Genomic DNA, 16753 nt, shown 5'->3' with positions numbered 1-16753 from the left:
CCGTCGGCCACCATCCGCAGGCGGAGCCGGACGTGACGTAGCCGCGCTTCCTGTGGCGGCCAGCGCGCGCGCGCGCGCGGCGGCTACGGCGGCGGCGGCGGAGGTGAGTCGGCGCTGGGCTCGTTCGTGCGGCTTCTGCCCCGCCCCTCCCTCTGCCCCTGCCCCTGCCCCTGCCCCTGCCCCTGCCCCTGCCCCTCAGGCCGCACTCTCCGCCCGCCTGCACCGGCAGGATGCGGCCGCCTCCCCCGGGCCCCGGAACGGCCCTGCAGCTGGGCCAGCGGACGGGGAAGTTGGCGGTCCCCTGTGACCCGCCTCCGCCGGCCGCACGGCGGGGGCTTCCCGAACTCTGCCCGGCGGCCCTGCCTTGTCCTGCGGGCTCAGCCTCTCCCGGCTCCTCCACCGTCCACCACAGGTCACGGGGCCAGGAGGTCCCAGGCGGTGCTGCCACCCGAGCCCACAGCCGCGCCGGGGGACGAAAGTCGGAGGACGACCTCACCTCGTCGGCGGCGTGGAGCCTGCACTCTCTCGGCGCCGCTGTTTCTTCCTTTTTTGGCGCTGGGGCCTGAACCCACGAGCGCTTTACCACCTCCATCCCCAACCCCTTTGATTTTGAGCCAGGGCTTGAGCTTACGGTCCTCGTGCCTCAACCTCCTGAGTCTCTGGGATTGCAGGTGTGGGTCACCCCGCTTTGGGGGGGAATGTTTCATCTTTGAGCATGACTTCTGTGTACCTGTGTGCAGTGCCAAGGAAGAGAGGCCCTGTGCCATTACTGTGGTTACAGGAGCGCCTCTTGATTGGAAAGTAAGGTGCTGGGGACTTGGGCGCCACTTCAGGCCTCCTCCTCTCATCTTCATTCTTGGAGACACTTACCTTGACCAGTGCTGGAGGTTCATTTAACAAGCTTTCCATTACCCTGAGGTCAGAGTTCCAGTTGATGTCCCCTACAAAATTAGCATGCTGTGGGAGTGTGTGCTGGGTCTCCTGTTCTTGAAGTCTGACTCAACAGCTGTTTCTGTCTGAGCTGTTGGTGCACTACTTTTTAACCTTTTGGGTCACAGAACCTTTAAAAATTTGTTGCAAGACCATTTCCTCACAAAATTCACAGACAAATGATTATGATTAGCTTTAAGGGTTCTTTTGTTATTTGTGCATCCTAACTTAACAACCCACACATAGGTGTTTTGAATTGTTCATATGAAATTTATAGTTACTTTTTAATTCTTTTTAGTTGTAAATGGACAACTAAAAAGTTTTATTTATTTTTATGTGGTGCAGAGGATTGAACCCAGTGCCTCACACTATTGTGTATGCATTAGCCAAGGGGAGCAGCACAGCCACTTCCTGCTGGCCTAGGGCTAAGTGTGCACATAGTCTCCCAGGAGAGAAGAGCCCACAGGGCCATTCGCACAACCTGCCTGGTGCACTGCCCGAGTGGTAGAGTGTGCTAAAAGCCCAACTTGTGAAAGAGCAGCACTTTGGGTTGTCAGAAGGGTGTAGCACTGGTGAAAGCAGTGAGGCCAACTAGCATGCCACAGCTCCCTGAGGAAAAGGAGGCAAGTAGAACTGCCTGCACAGGTGGGAGGGGAGGGGGAGGGCATCATGGTGTCGGGGGGCCTGGGCTGGGCCAGGTGATCTGTTTTGTCAAAGCATGAAGTTGGTCAAATTTGATCTTCTAATTTTTTCATAGAGGTTAATTTTATGAATAACTATTCTTTCCTTTAGGAGAGTGTGTCTTGTGATGTTGATGCCTCAGAGCTGAAACCATGAGTGAATTTCGGATTCATCATGATGTCAATGAGCTGCTCAGCTTGTTGCGTGTCCACAGTGGAGATGGAGCTGAGGTCTACATCGATCTGCTGCAGAAGAACCGGACCCCGTATATCACAACCAACGTCTCTGCCCACAGTGCCAAGGTGAGCACTAGTCCTTGCTGCAGGGCCATGCACGTCAGGGTAGGTACTTGTTTCTGGCAGTTACAGCAGCTCCCATGAGGGAAGCCACAGTACTTGTTGAGTGCTTCCCATGGGCCAAGGACATACTCCACTCTGCCTTTCTCCTGGCTCCTGGTAGCAGCTGCTGTCACTTCACATTATGTAGATGAGTCAGTGGAAGCCCAAGTGAGCTGGCTTTAACCCTGACGTAGGTACTACTCTGCTGTTTCCCAGGGAGGGGCTCACAGAAGCTCGGACATTCCTATAGGTAAAAAGCTACTGCTGTTAAACACATTGAAATTTTTCAAGGTGTTTCCTCAGTCACATTACACATGATTTAAAAAGGTTTTCAGTGAAAGATGGTTTTAAATTTGGAATCTGTTTCTAAAACACACTGTGAAGTTTCACTTATTTGGATAAAAGTCAGTTAGACAAGCTAATAGGGTAGGGTGGAGGGAGACACGCAAACTTCTGTAGTCATCGTCAGCACACACAAGTCACTGGATGAAATGTGTCCTAGAGCCATACATGGTAATAAATCCTATGGGGACTAGAGTTCAGGGTGTGAAATGAAAGTGTGAGCTACCAGGAAAAGGTAAGTGCTTATTATTTGCTCTTGTCTAAGAAGCAAAAAGTGAGAGAAACTGTAGAGGAATTGTGGATAGGTTTGATCAAAGGTTTAGGTCAATTTTCTTAGTTTTAGGTGTGTGATTATTTAGCCCATATAATTTAACTCTTTTTGGTCTTGTGCTTAATTTTCTTAAAAATTTTCCCAGGTGCTTAATTGCCATCAGATCACTCATGCTTGTGTTTTTAAGGTCAAAATTGCAGAATTTTCTCGTACTCCTGAAGATTTTCTAAAGAAATACGATGAGCTGAAGTCTAAAAATACAAGGAACCTTGACCCTCTGGTGTATTTGTTGTCAAAGTTCACAGAAGACAAAGAGGTAAATGCCCTGTGCATCCTCTGCTCCACCTGACAGGGCCTGTCAGGCGCACCTTGAGTGTCTGAAGGAGTCTTATGTACCATGGTCACTCATGGAACCCCTGTGCCAATGCAGGTTACACCTCTTGTATTCTTCTTGTGCACCCTGTCCCTTCTCTTACTGACTTTTTCCTATCCCATGCCAGGAACACTTTGAGGGCATGTGGAGTGTGCTTGGTGAATCAGAATGAACAGTAACTCACAAGGGGCATAGACCTGAGAAACTGGCACAGCACCCTGCGGTGGTGGGCTTTTGCTTTTTACGGTGTGTCGTGCTGGGCTCCTGCCTAGTACATGTACCGTGCATCAAGGTGACAAAGCCAGTGAGTGGTGTGCTAGGTTGCTGTGTGGAGGGGTGTGCCAGGGGCTCATAGACCAGTAGTGCCAGGATAGGTTAGAGGAGGTGGTTGCTGCTGCCCAGGAACCACAGGTGATGCGTAGGGAAGAACTTGTTCTTGGGGGCACAAGAAGGTATTGGCTCTTTAAAAAGGCTGTGAGATTCCTTCCTCTGACATTTGGGAGGTATGATCCTCTGGAGAGCAGACTGTGGCTGTTGGGCCATGGGAGTCCCCTGCCCTCTACAAGTGGAGTGTGGGTTAGGAAGGAAGGATAGGGTTTGCTCTGCCAGGCAAGGGGGCACATGCTGGCCCAATGTGAATGCACAGTTTTGCATATTTTCAGACTCTGCAGTATTTGCAGCAGAATGCAAAAGAAAGAGCTGAGCTTGCAGCCACTGCTGCAGTCACCAGCACTACCACTTTCGGCGGCCCTGCAACGGCCTCCAAGATGTCCATGCAGGAGCTTGAAGAGCTGAGGAAGCAGCTGGGCAGTGTGACCACAGGCTCCACACTACAGCAGGTACAAGTCCACCATGGCTGCTAGATGCCATGGTAGCAACAGCAGTGGGTGCCAGCTGGGCAGGCTTGTCTCTATTGTCTATTAAGAACGAATCCAACTTTAGAGAGGCTAAGACTGATCATGCCCTTCAGTCAGGAATTCTGAATCACAAGAGTGAAGAATGGTGGTGAGATTCTAGTGGGGGCCACCTGCCACAGACTCATGGGACATGGGTCACACTCTGATTTCCCTCCTGAAGCCTATAGTGGTTCTGACTCTGCACCTCTCAGTCATCATGTGTCTGCCTGCGGTGGCTCTGATGCTGTTGTGTTCGTAGGTCATCTGGATTTTCTTCTCCTGAGCTTGCTGCTCTTGGCTTGATTGTCCTGCTCTGGTCTGTACTTGTGAGTCTCAGTCTCAGGTGTGTTTTTGATAGCTGATGCAGACCCTTCTCTGTGGCTCCGGACCACTCTTTAGAGCCACATTCTGCCATGTGTCATATAGCCTAGCACATGTGCTAAGGACAGAGCAGAGCTGTTGGCATGCCATGTCTGCTGATCGAGTGCGGAGCCTATGTTCTCGACCATACAGCCTTCACACTACTCTCCCCATGAGTACCTGTTGCTGGAACAAACCAAGTTGGTCCTTCTGCAGGCTGGCTGGCCAAATATGAGCTGGCCACCCTCTGGTGTCCAGTCCTCTGGGAGGGTTGACCTTGATACTGCCTCTAGATCTGTCCTGGGGCCTTCCCCTGCATGCCCTTTGCTGGTGCCTCTTTGTCCAGCAAGTCCTGTTGGACTTAACTTCCAGGAAAAAGTGACTTGGGTTCTTCCCATGCAGAGGGTTCTGGTCTGAAACACAGGCTCCCCACGCTCCCATTGCTGGTGCTTCAGCCTCGGCCAAGGCCTGGGGAGAGGACTGGGTCTTTCCACCTCTTGCTCCCCAGCCTTTGCATCATGAGTGGCAGGTGGAAATATATCTCGTTTCCACATAATTAAGCTTTGTGTGTAAGTTTGTTCTTTCTCTGCCACAGATGGGTCATTTCCACAAATGTCTTGGTTCTCATTGCACTGATGTGTATCTTCTGTTTTTGTTTTTAAAATGTTTTTGTTAGTCTCTGGAACTTACAAGAAAGATGCTTCGAGACAAGCAAAACAAAAAAAATTCAGGCCAGCAGCTCCCCGTCTTCCCAGCTTGGGTGTATGAGAGACCAACTCTGGTCGGGGATTTCCTAACTGGCTCCAGCTTGAGCTCAGATGTGGCTTTACCCATAGGTATGTCATGTCTTCACCGTCTGACACCTGGGGATTTCACGATGAGTTGCTTGCACGGTGATGCTGGGCAGGGAAGGAGACCACAGGTGACATGCCTGTTCTCGCATGCTATTGTGGGCAGGCTGGCCATGCTCCACATTCTGTCCCTGCCCACAGCAGACACTGACTTGCTGGGGTCTTCACCTGGCTCATCTTGTGCCCTCTCACTAGAGCTGTGGGGCAGGCTGCAGCTGGCTCCTTCCAAGTGTGTGTCCTGGTGTCTGGCACAGACCACGGGAGAGTGGTTTGTAATGACCTTGGGTTCTGCAATGGTGCTTGAGTTAGCACTGTTCTCTCCAAGGCCTTAAAAATCGTGTGTCTGGTACATGGTGTGGTTGTTTCAGGACAGGCCGTTGGGGATCTGGGACTTGTGTACTGGCACACCACAGGTTTTATGCAGCATTTCGTAAGTCCTTTTTCTGGACTGAGAAACGAGGCTGCAAATCAAGGATGTAGCATAGCTGTAGCATCCTCTCGTTGGCTCGCAGTTGGATCAAGAGAAAGTGTGGAGTGGCACACCTGGCTCCATGTGGTGTCAGTGGGAAATCGCTCTTGCCTGCACAGGATGGTGGGTGAAGTCCAGCACTTTTCCTCCTGTCCCCAGGCAAATGTGATCCTGTTGCAAGTCAGTGACAAGGTATAGAAAATGATCTACCTGCGTGTGTCTTTTCAGTTGTAACTTAAGCTGACAACGCACAGCCGAAATTCAGCTGGGGTCCTATTGAGTGTCCTCAACACAGGGCGGACAGACTCATGGGCAGAACCAGGAGCTGTCCACTGGAGAGTCAGGAAGTGCTTGCTGTGGCCTAGACTCTGGAGTGGCACAGTTCTTGCAAAATTATGAAGCAATTAACAAATAAGATTCCAGACCCCACAAGAACCTAACTGGAATCCTGGGCAGCCCTGGAGAGGCAGAGAAGAAGGCGTGAGACCTGAAGTCTGCTGTCTGTGCTGGCAAGGAGCATGAGAGATGGTTTTAGAACCTGTAGGGCATCTTATAAGAAAATGTATTTCCCCATTCTGGAAAGGGCTGCACAAAGGAGGGAGATATTATGTGACAGGGACACTACACACTGACCCTGGGTATGTTGGTGAGTGGCTTGAAGGTAGCCTGTGCAGCTGCGGGCAGGCCTTAGGGACCTGGGCCCCCATACTCTCAGGACACCCCACTTGTGGCTGTTCTGGAACCGACTGGCCTTGCCACATCATGCTGTCACCACCCCCAGGTGCCCTGTGTACAGATCTTTCCAGTGCCTTGAATCTTGTCACTCCATGTCAAGGAGTTGGTGAGGCCTTGGGCCACCATCCTCTGCTGAGGGTCACTGGAGCAACAGAGAGAAGTGGGACTTGAGATTGTGGGTCTAGCTTGTGTCTGGCATTGCTGGGGAATGATCACAGATCACATTTGCACCCTGATTTTTGTATCTATCTTGTGGTCATGGGACACTGCCTTGCACAACAGTGTGCAGGGCTAACAGAAATTTTGTCAAACCAAAGTTTGTCATTCAACATCTTCCTGAGCTGTCTCAGGTGCTGCAGGCACCGGCAGGCATCTCGGGATGGCAGGAGATGCTGGTAGGTAGCCTCAGTAGGTGTCCTCTGACTATCCTTACAGGTCCCTTGGATGGTCATAGGGAAACCTCACTGTGCCTGCACCATCTTGTCCTGTGTTTGAAACAGCTAGTTTCTTGGAATTCAAGAAGATATTGTCTTAAAGGCCTTTCTTGTCTGTGCACAGCCTGGGCTTCTCAGTTGTGACTGTAGAGGCTGCTTACCTGGCTGCCCAGGATCTCTGAGCTCCCCTTGCTAAGTGACAGGCAGCTAATACTGCATAGGATTTCATTTTCTTTTTCATACCAGGGATTGAACTCAGGAACATTTTACCACTGAGCCACATCCCCAGCCCTTTTTATTTTCTTATTTTGATACAGGGTCTTGCTAAGTTGCTTAGGGCCTTGCCAAGTTACTGAGGCTATCTTTAAAATTGTGATCCTCCTGCCTCAGCCTCCAAAGCTTCTGGGATTAAGGAGTATGTCACTGGGCTTGGTCTAGCATAAGTTTTCATTTGCTTGGCTTAAGGAGAGCCCGGCAGTATCCAGGCATATATCCTGCTACTGCCCGTGGTGCTACAGGGGGACCTGTCCAGGCTAGGGTAGTGGCTTGCTGATTGTGTTCATCAGTGTGTGTGGGGTTACCAAGAAGGGGATAGGCAAGAGTGACTGGTCTTTGGGGAGGCTGGGCTCCCAGCATGTCTGTGTCCTGCAGGCACGCTGCCATTGGCCTCCCAGGAGTCAGCTGTGGTAGAGGACCTGCTCTACGTGCTGGTGGGTGTTGATGGCAGGTACATCACTGCCCAGCCCCTGGCTGGGAGACAGAACCGCACTTTCCTTGTGGACCCCAACCTGGACCTGTCCATCCGGGAGCTGGTGAACAGAATCCTCCCTGTGGCCGCCAGCTACTCCACCGTGACCAGGTGGGCTGGGCTTGAGAGTTTGCAACATGGGAAGGAGGTCAGGCCTGTTTGCTGCAGAAACACCTCCTCCCTGGCTTGCAGCTCTGTCTTGCTCCTGGCATGTTGCAAGGGTCTGAGAATCACCACCTGGCCTCCTCCCTCTTGGGACAGGTTCCTTTGGGGGTGAGGGCTTGAGTGTCATTTGATTCCTGGATGAGGAAAGACTTAGAAGATCTGAAAATGTGAGTTTTGCCTTTTCAAGGATGCTTGATGCATTTTTCCTGTAGGTTCATTGAAGAAAAATCTTCCTTTGAATATGGGCAGGTGAACCATGCCCTGGCGGCTGCCATGAGAACCCTGGTAAAGGAGTACCTTATTCTGATCACTCAGCTGGAGCAGCTCCACAGGCAGGGCCTGTTGTCACTGCAGAAGCTCTGGTTCTACATCCAGCCAGCCATGCGCACTGTGGACATCTTGGCCTCCCTTGGTATGTTTCTGCCTGATGGAGGGCAGCAGGTGGCAGGCTCCTGATAGCACATGTGGAGGGAGCCCAGGCTGGGCAGGGCAATCAGGGTTGATTTTTCTGGAGTAGGGTCCTGAGGCAAAGCCTGTGGCTTGCCATGTTAGTGGTCTGCATGCGGAAGGCCCTATAAGCTTTCCTTGATGAGCTTTAGTTAACAGCTACAGCTTTACCATCCGGGCGTTCCCAGGGAGAAGCACTGTCCAGCAAGGTTGGGGTGGACCAGGAGGCATTTCCTAGGCAGTGAGCCTCTCTCCTTCTGCAGCCACCTCGGTGGATAGAGGCGAGTGCATGGGCGGGTCTACACTGAGCCTTCTGCACGACAGGAGCTTCAACTATACGGGGGACAGCCAGGCGCAGGAGCTGTGCCTGTACCTGACCAAGGCGGCCAGTGCGCCCTACTTTGAGGTCCTGGAGAAGTGGATCTACAGGGGCATCATCCATGACCCTTACAGGTAGGGCTCCACAAAGCAGCCATGCCTGCCTGCATCTCCCTGTGCAATCTGCTGCCACCCAGGGAGAATCTGGCTGCTGGGATGTTGCTCTGCAGCTTTTTTTCTGCTGAGTGAAGCCCTTGGGGTCACCTGGAGTCAGTCTATAATCACCTTGATGTGGGGGCGTCTCCTCAGCATGATGCCTCCAAATTCATAGGACAAAATGGGCCAGTTCCTTAGGGGTTCTGTGGTGTTGAGATGTGCTTGTCAAAACTTTTTGAAGTATATTTGTGACATAGAATTGTGTTTTTTTTTTTTCTTTTGGTGCTCAAAACTGGGGCCTTCCGTGTTGAGCACAGCCTCTTCTACGCAACTGCATCCCAGCCCCTTTTCTTTGCTGTTGGTGTGGTGGGCCTATCACGGAACCCAGCTTCTACCTCGCTGTGTGCAAGTGATGCTAGAGGCTCCGTGGAGGGTGTCTGGTTCCCCTTGGTGACACTGGGTGGCCTGTGCTAAGGGAAGGATAGATATGTGGTATCGGACCACCTGCCTCTGACCTAGGGTCATTGCTTGCTCCAAAGTGAGGTTGGAGGTTCATTTTAACTCACAGCTGAGAGGTAACTATGGCGAGTCGCCTTGCCCTGGTAAGATCTCTCTGGAAGTGGCACTCCATGGTGGCCTGAGCATCTGTCTGTGGCTTCCAGTGAGTTCATGGTGGAAGAGCATGAGCTACGGAAGGAGAAGATTCAGGAAGACTACAACGACAAGTATTGGGACCAGCGATACACCGTGGTGCAGCAGCAGATCCCGTCCTTCCTGCAGAAGGTGGCCGGCAAGATCCTCAGCACAGGTGACTCCATGGTGTGGAGCTCTCAGCCCAGGGGGCCTTCCCAGGGAGGTTGTGGCCTCCTGCTACAGCACATCCCTACTGGGATGGTGGCAGCCTTCTAGCTCCAGTGCCCATGGGGTCTTCTCGTGCACCAGGCTGCTGGCCTCTGGTGGGTCCTGAACACTCAGGCAGTGGCCTTGTTTATTCCATGCCCTGACCAGGAAGCTGTCTCAATCCTTTACATCTTTGTTTTTTAACTTCTAAAATGTCACCACTATGGGAAAAACCATTGAGGACACACACGACCTTCATTTTAGTCGGTCCGAATGAGGTTAGGATCCAATTTACGTGCTAGTGGCCCCAGGACTGTGATGTGTGGGTTCTGAAAGCTGAACTGGCACAGAAAGGGCCCAGTAGGTGATTGAGCACCCCGGTTCTCCTCAGGCCTATGTGAAGTTACTTCCACTCTCTTGATTGGAAAACCCCAGGGCTTTTGGCCCTGTCCACTGGTGTTGGTTGTCTTTCCATTCCTCTTAAGGTAGTTGTTAACGTCTCTTGAGATTTCTTCTTTGACCCATTGATTTGGTATGTTAAATTTCCACATATTATAAACTTTCCTTTTTTCCCCGTTCCTTCTGTGTGAACAGAAGTGTGCACTGTGCCCAGCCCACTGCCCCATGCTTGTTGGGCTTATGAGGCTCTGGGCGGAGGTCGGTGTGGCAACTCCTCAACTTCACCTTCCTCTTCAGGAAAGTACCTCAATGTGGTCAGAGAGTGTGGTCACGACGTCACCTGCCCCGTGGCCAAAGAGATCATCTACACGCTCAAAGAGAGAGCATATGTGGAGCAGATTGAGAAGGCATTCAACTATGCCAGCAAGGTGCTGCTGGACTTCCTGATGGAGGAGAAAGAGCTGGTGGCCCACCTGAGGTTGTGCTTTGCTCACTCTTCAGCGCAGCAAGTAGGGTGCTCAGGGCCTGGGACTGAGGGTAGCATGTTCCTCCTAATAGTTGTCTTTATCCTTGTAAGAGCAATCTGGCCGTCTGGGACCTGGCACCTGTGTCACCTGTTCTGTGGGCTGAGGTGGCCCTGTCTAGTATAGGTCTCTTGAGTCCCAGGGTACTGTGCCCACAGAACTGTCTTGCCTGTTCCTACTGTGAGATGGCTATGCTCCAGGGTGGCAGCCCTGAGCTGCATGCTCAGCACCTCCTCACCTCCTCCCTGGCACAGGTCCATCAAGCGCTACTTCCTGATGGACCAGGGCGACTTCTTTGTGCACTTCATGGACCTCACTGAGGAGGAGCTCAGAAAGCCGGTAGAGGACATCACACCCACACGCCTGGAGGCGCTGCTGGAGCTGGCCCTGCGCATGAGCACTGCCAACACTGATCCCTTCAAGGATGACCTGAAGGTGGGTACGTGGGGCTCCCAGCATAGCACCCTGCTCCTGAGGTGCCTGAAGCGGGTTGGGGCCCTGTGGGGCCCTGCCCAGCATCTTCCAAGTCGGCCAGGGTTGTCATGTGTCTGGGTGGCTCTCTGGTTTGCCAGCCCTCACTGCATGTCCAGGGATGCCTGTCAGTTGTGTCTTGCAGTGTGCTGGTTTGGTTCAGCATCAGGTAGTGTTGGCCTGCCAGAGTTGTGTGCGCCTCCTCGTGGACTTGGGAGAGTCTGGGAGTGTGCTTTGTTTGAGGTTGGATGGGGTTTCCTTTCAGACCCTCCAGATCCCATCAAGCCACCTGCTGCTCCTGCCCATCTCTGCTGGGCAGTTGTGTGCTGGTGTGCAGTGCAGGGGACTCTGCCCTCATTTCAGAGTTTAGTGACGAGTCCTCTCGTCTTTCTCGGTGTAGCTAAAAGTTTGTCAATTTCACGGCTATTTCAGGAGAACCTAGGCTTGTTAGTCTCCTCTGCTGTGCTCCGCTGTTGGCTGTCAACTTGCCTTTCTTTCTGCTGCTCGGGGTTTACTTCACTCTCCTCCTGGTATCCAGGGCCCTGGGGTGAGGGTGCTGGTGTAGCCCTCTCCCCTCCTGGTGTCCCGGGCCATGGGGTCAGGGCCTGGTTTGAGGCACTCCTTTGTGAATGTTCTGAGAGCACTTTTTACTCCCTCCTGTGAGTTCTGTGTATTGTGTGTCCATTCCTCTTAAGGTAGTTGTTAACGTCTCTTGAGATTTCTTCTTTGACCCATTGATTTGGTATGTTAAATTTCCACATATTATAAACTTTCCTTTTTTCCCCGTTCCTTATATTTAATTTTGGTCCATTGTACTTGGAGAATGTACTTTGATCCCAGTTTTGTAAAAAACGTGACTTCTCTGGGGAATGTTGGTGTGTAGCTCAGTGGTACTCCACTCACCTGGCAGATGTGAAGCTCTGTGTTTAATTCCTAGCACCACAAAAAAACAAAAAAGACTTGCTCAGGCCTCACAGATACCTGGAGAAGGTCCACATGCCCTCTGGAGCAGTGTGCTGCTGCTGCTCTGTAGGTGACGGGCTGCCCACTGTTCACGTGGGTCCTCTCCAGTCTTACCCTCCCACCTGGGTACTGGGTCTCCACTATCTGATTGAACTTCATTTTCCCTCTAGTTCTGCCCTTTCTTGCTTTATGTGTCTTGGCTCTTCTTAACTTAGGGGTGATTTCATGGGATAAATTCTAAGTAGTGACTCGCTGGGTCAGCGCCTGTGCCCTGTGCACCTAGGCTGACCCCTTTGGGACTGAGTCTCAGTCCTTGTCTGAGGAGCTGAGGCTGCCCATCCGGTATCCCCATCTGCGCTGCTGATGGGCAGGACTGAGTGAAGGCCTGGGATGACTCTGGTCTTTTCTTCTGAAAACTGGATGCTTTGTTTACTGCTTTTGCCCCCAGATTGACCTGATGCCTCATGACCTCATCACTCAGCTCTTGCGGGTTCTGGCCATCGAGACCAAGCAGGAAAAGGCAATGACCCATGCTGATCCCACTGAGCTCACACTGAGTGGCCTGGAGGCCTTCTCCTTTGACTATATCGTCAAGTGGCCCCTGTCACTGATCATCAACAGGTGAGGACCTGGCTGTCCATTCAGGCTGCAGGAAGCAAGAGCCTCCTCATGGGCCTCCTCACCTCTGGTGATGCCTGTCTGGGCACAGGCCTCCTGCTGACCCCTGCCTGGGCATCCTTCTTGCAGAAAGGCACTGACTCGCTACCAGATGCTCTTTAGGCACATGTTCTACTGTAAGCACGTGGAGCGGCAGCTGTGCAGTGTTTGGATCAGCAACAAGACGGCCAAGCAGTGCGCCCTGCATTCTGCAAAGTGGTGCGTCCATCAGAGTCCTTGTTCCCTCCAGGAGAGGTGGCTTTGCTTTTAGACCTTCACAGCCACAGCCTTCTCCTCAGTCCTTTGATGGCATGGTACCTGCCCACCTGGGTCTCTCTGCAGGACCCAAGCCCCTCCTGAGGGTGGGAGCCTTTGTCCCCTCTCCTGAGTGCACACAGCAGCAGTGTGTGGGAATTGCTCCACTCTGTGCCCTGGTCTGTGGCAACAAGTCCTGTGTGGAGAAACAGTTGATGTAATATTTAAGAATTTGCCTCAAAAAGGCACAAAATATGGAGTCTGTATAGTAGTTGTTCCCATGTTGGTCGCCTGCCAGCCCTGGTGCCATAGATAACCAGAGAGGCTGTTCTCTGTGTCCACGGTGGGCTGCTTGGCACATCCCTGCAAAGTCTGCTAGATGTGTCGCTTACCTGATAGCCTGATGCAGCCAGAGGTAGGAGCAGTGTCCCTAGGCACAGCACTGAGGTGTCTGAGCTGTCAGCAGCACGCAGGAGCTGTGGCCAGGAGAGTCTACTCTGGTGGTGGGCAGCATGTGGGACACAGTAGAGGCCCAGCTCCGCTGGCTCCCCTGCAACCAACCCTTGTTCCCTCAGGTTCGCAGGAGCCTTCACTCTGCGGCAGCGGATGCTCAACTTTGTTCAGAACATCCAGTACTACATGATGTTTGAAGTGATGGAGCCAACCTGGCACATCCTTGAGAAAAACCTCAAGTCCGTGAGTTTCAGCTCCTGGATCCTGGTGCTGGAAAGGCGCTCCTAGTCCGGGGTGTTGCACAGCAGCATCTCGGGAGCCACATGCTGGGGCTGCCGTGAGCATGTCCTGTTGGAGGGAGGAAGCAGAGAGCAGGCAGCAGCATCTCTCCAACACAATGACGCGAGGGAGATAGGAGGGGGCTGTGGGACAGGTACTTCCCTATAGATCACAGGCCAGTGCTGTATTTAGCAATGTTTCTGAGGGTCAGGCTGGGTGCTACTGTGGCAGTGCTGAGCCTCAGCCCTTCACAGGCCTCCAACATCGACGATGTCCTTGGCCACCACACGAGCTTCTTGGACACCTGCCTGAAGGACTGCATGCTGACTAATCCTGAGCTGCTGAAGGTCTTTTCCAAGCTCATGTCTGTGTGCGTCATGTTCACCAACTGCATGCAGGTGAGGCGGGGTGGATGGTTTGGGCCATTGTGGCATGCAGCCCTGCCTGTGCCATCTCCAGTGCTGGCAGAGCCCCTGGGTCTTCCCGACCAGTACACTGCTTCCTGAACATGGGCTTCCTTGGGGTCCTGCCCTGGTCCTTTTTGAATCCCTTTGTGTTTTTTATTAAACCTTGAATTTTTTGATGTGCCTAAGTATTCTTGAGGAACTTGTCGTAAGTACTTACCCCAAAACAGTACAGAAAACAAGTGTCAGTGGGCAGAAGGGGTAGCCTGGGGGCTGAAGACTAGGGAGCATGAGCGTGCTCTGCAGACAGCACGTGGGGAGCGGTCAAGATCTGGGAGGTGGGAGACATACATGGTGGCAGGTTACAGAAGAATACATGTGGAGCCTATTCCTTAGATACTTAGGAGCCATATTGAGTTCCAGAGTAGGGAAACTCATGTACAGATTCTGTTTTCAGAAAATCAGCTGCTGATCCCCAGGAGGTTGTGGCTTAGCCGATGCCCTCTTACCTGCACCCTTCCTTCCTACAGGCACCCGAGTGTCCGTACCTTCAGAATGGGCACAGCCCTCAGCTCCTGCAGAAACTCAAGTGTTTTCTGCAGAGCATTACCGTTGGAGCTAACAAGCATTTTCTCTTGACCCTGCTCTAGAAATTTACACAGAGCATGAAACTGGATAGTGAGCTGGGCCGGCGGGCACTGGAACAGGGCACCATGCTGGGGCCACCCACAGAGTCTGAGCAGGCTGAGGAGCACCCCCGGAAGGAGACTGCCAGAAAGGTGCATAGCCTGAAGGCTTTTCCAGACTCAAGGAGTCACCTACCCACTCTTGTGGTTGTCACCCCTGTGATGAGAAGACTCAGTTGGGTTCCACAGGGCCATAGGAGTTCCCATCCAGCCTTCTGGGCTCAAGGGTGTGGCCACAGTCACCTGTAGAACAACTACATGGATGTGATGAGGGCCTGACACTGGTGGGAACGGTAGGTGGCCTGTCAGGTACCCAAGAGCCATGAGATGCCCTTTGGAGCAGGGCCCTCACACTGCAGCTAGCAGAGAGGAGACAGAGGGCAGCATGTGGGGCCTGAGGCCAGGGAGGGTGGGAGACAGTTTGTCTTGCTTCTTGAGAAGTGACCAGGAGAAAGTGGCTGAGCTTGGAAGTCTAGAGTGAAAATGTAGGGTGTGCCACCTTTGGCTCTTAATTGTGTGAGGTCTACAAAAGCCCCAGCCCGCTGGGTGTTTGCTGTCTTACTGTGTGCCACGGCCTCAGGAATTTTTTGACACCCTAATTTCCTGTATTTCGTTGTGTGAAATGTTCCAGTACTCTTTTTTTTTTTTTTTTTTTTTTAATTTAAAAAGGAGCAGGGAAGGAGAAAGAAGCAAATGCCCATGGGCTCAGTGCAGAGGCTGACTGCCCATTGGGCTGCAGGCACTCACTACCCTGGGCTATGTTTCTAGTGCCTGGCTGAGCACATGGATGCCCCTCATCTGGTCTCTGGCTTTGAGGCCACCATCAACAGCTTTGATAAGAACTTCTCCGCCCACCTGCTAGACCTGCTGGCCCGTCTGAGTGTCTACAGCACTAGCGACTGTGAGCATGGCATGGCCAGTGTCATTTCCAGGTCTGTTGCCACCTGCCAATGCCCCTTCCCCTGGACCCTTGCTCCCCCTCCCTTGGCAGGATGGTGGAAGGAAAAGGATCTAGCTAGGGCTCCTTGAGCTGGAGGAAGTGGGGGGCTTTGAGAAAAGGGTTCCCAGCTTTTGCCAGGAGAGGCTGGTGTCCCGCATGCCCTTGGGAATGTGCCCGCGTGGACACTGGGACCACCTGGTGCACTGTGCCATTCAGCCATGTCCCAGTTCCTGAGTGTGGGCTTCTGAGGTGGCCCAGCACTGAGACTTGCTGGGAACCCAAGTTCCCGTCCCTGGGGTCCCCTCAGGCTACTGTGGCCAGGTGATGTGTCAGAGGCCAGGAGAGGAGTCTATGTGCTTCAGTGGCCATACCCTCCAGGAGAAGGCTGCCGAGATGCCCGTCAGCACTGCTGTCTGCCTTTTGGTTTCTGTGTGTTTGAAGATCCCTTCTCAGTTTTGCATAAAGAGCTGAGGCCTGTGCTGGGGGGCTTGCACAGGCAGGAAGAGCACACGCCCCCTTGCCTTCAGCCAGGAGAGGGCCTTGAGTTGTGTCTAATTTGACCCCTACCTGTGTGGAGAAATGGTGCCACCAGCACAGCGTCCTTGCATGTCCCTATAGCCATGCGTCTCAGTGGGGCTTTGCCCACCTCTCCATGAACCCTGGCTCTCTTTCCCTCCTCACAGGCTGGACTTCAACGGCTTCTACACGGAGCGCCTAGAGCGCCTGTCTGCAGAGAGGAGCCAGAAGGCAGCCCCTCAAGTACCCGTCCTGCGGGGACCCCCAGCACAAACACCCAGGGTGGCGGTCGCCGCACAGTGAGCCCCTGGCTGCAGCTCACAGGAAGGGCTGGGCCAGGTGTGCCATAGTGCAGATGGGCTTGGGTCTGAGCACCTCCTTCCTGGAGCACGTGTTGTGCGGTTGTCCTACTTAGACACGTGTGTGGTGTGTGTCATTGCTGTAGAGTGCTGTCTGTATTGCTGTCTAGCTCAGGGCTCCTCGTTCTCCAGGCGCTGGGTGTCTTGATGTGCAAGCTGCCCAGTGCAGGGTGAGGTCTCCTGGACTTTCCTGATTTATCTTTTAAAATCAGGCTTCACCTTTTTTGGTGTTTTTTGTCTCAAATAAAGACAAAGTAAAAACAAGGCATTTGATTATAAGATGTGGTATAGGTGCCTGGCGTGGTGGTGCACGCATGTAATCCCAGCAGTTCGGGAGGTTGAGGCAGGAGGATTGCAAGATCAAAGCCAGCCTCAGCAATGGTAAGATGCTAAGCAACTCAGTAAGACCCTGTCTCTAAATAAAATACAAAATAGGGCTGGGAAGTGGCTCAGTGGTTGAGTGCCCTTGAGTTCAATCCCTGCTATCCAAAAA

The 16753-nt window shown here is 52.7% G+C and overlaps 1 protein-coding gene across 3 annotated transcripts; it reads left to right on the top strand.

Moving 5' to 3' along the window:
* Nucleotides 1-43: 43 nt before the first annotated feature.
* On the top strand, nt 44-16539 carry Tubgcp2 (tubulin gamma complex component 2). Of its 3 annotated transcripts, XM_077799231.1 has the most exons (20): nt 59-103; nt 413-671; nt 1276-1553; nt 1723-1913; nt 2750-2878; nt 3598-3774; nt 4868-5027; nt 7332-7539; nt 7806-8005; nt 8304-8493; nt 9177-9322; nt 10051-10231; nt 10532-10712; nt 12160-12332; nt 12459-12587; nt 13199-13319; nt 13610-13753; nt 14410-14538; nt 15214-15377; nt 16069-16539. In XM_077799231.1, the coding sequence occupies exons 4-20, from the start codon at nt 1764-1766 to the stop codon at nt 16202-16204; spliced, it is 2718 nt and encodes a 905-aa protein (XP_077655357.1). In that variant the 5' UTR covers nt 59-103; nt 413-671; nt 1276-1553; nt 1723-1763; the 3' UTR covers nt 16205-16539. The 3 variants fall into 3 exon arrangements, with proteins under 3 accessions (XP_077655358.1, XP_077655357.1, XP_077655356.1); XM_077799230.1 differs by lacking the exon at nt 1276-1553; XM_077799232.1 differs by lacking the exons at nt 413-671; nt 1276-1553 and having other exon boundaries at nt 44-103.
* The last annotated feature ends 214 nt before the right edge of the window (nt 16540-16753 follow it).

Source organism: Urocitellus parryii, chromosome 5, assembly GCF_045843805.1.
Source record: "Urocitellus parryii isolate mUroPar1 chromosome 5, mUroPar1.hap1, whole genome shotgun sequence".
Classification (NCBI taxonomy): domain Eukaryota; kingdom Metazoa; phylum Chordata; class Mammalia; order Rodentia; family Sciuridae; genus Urocitellus; species Urocitellus parryii.
This window is presented reverse-complemented; position numbering and strand designations above follow the sequence as displayed.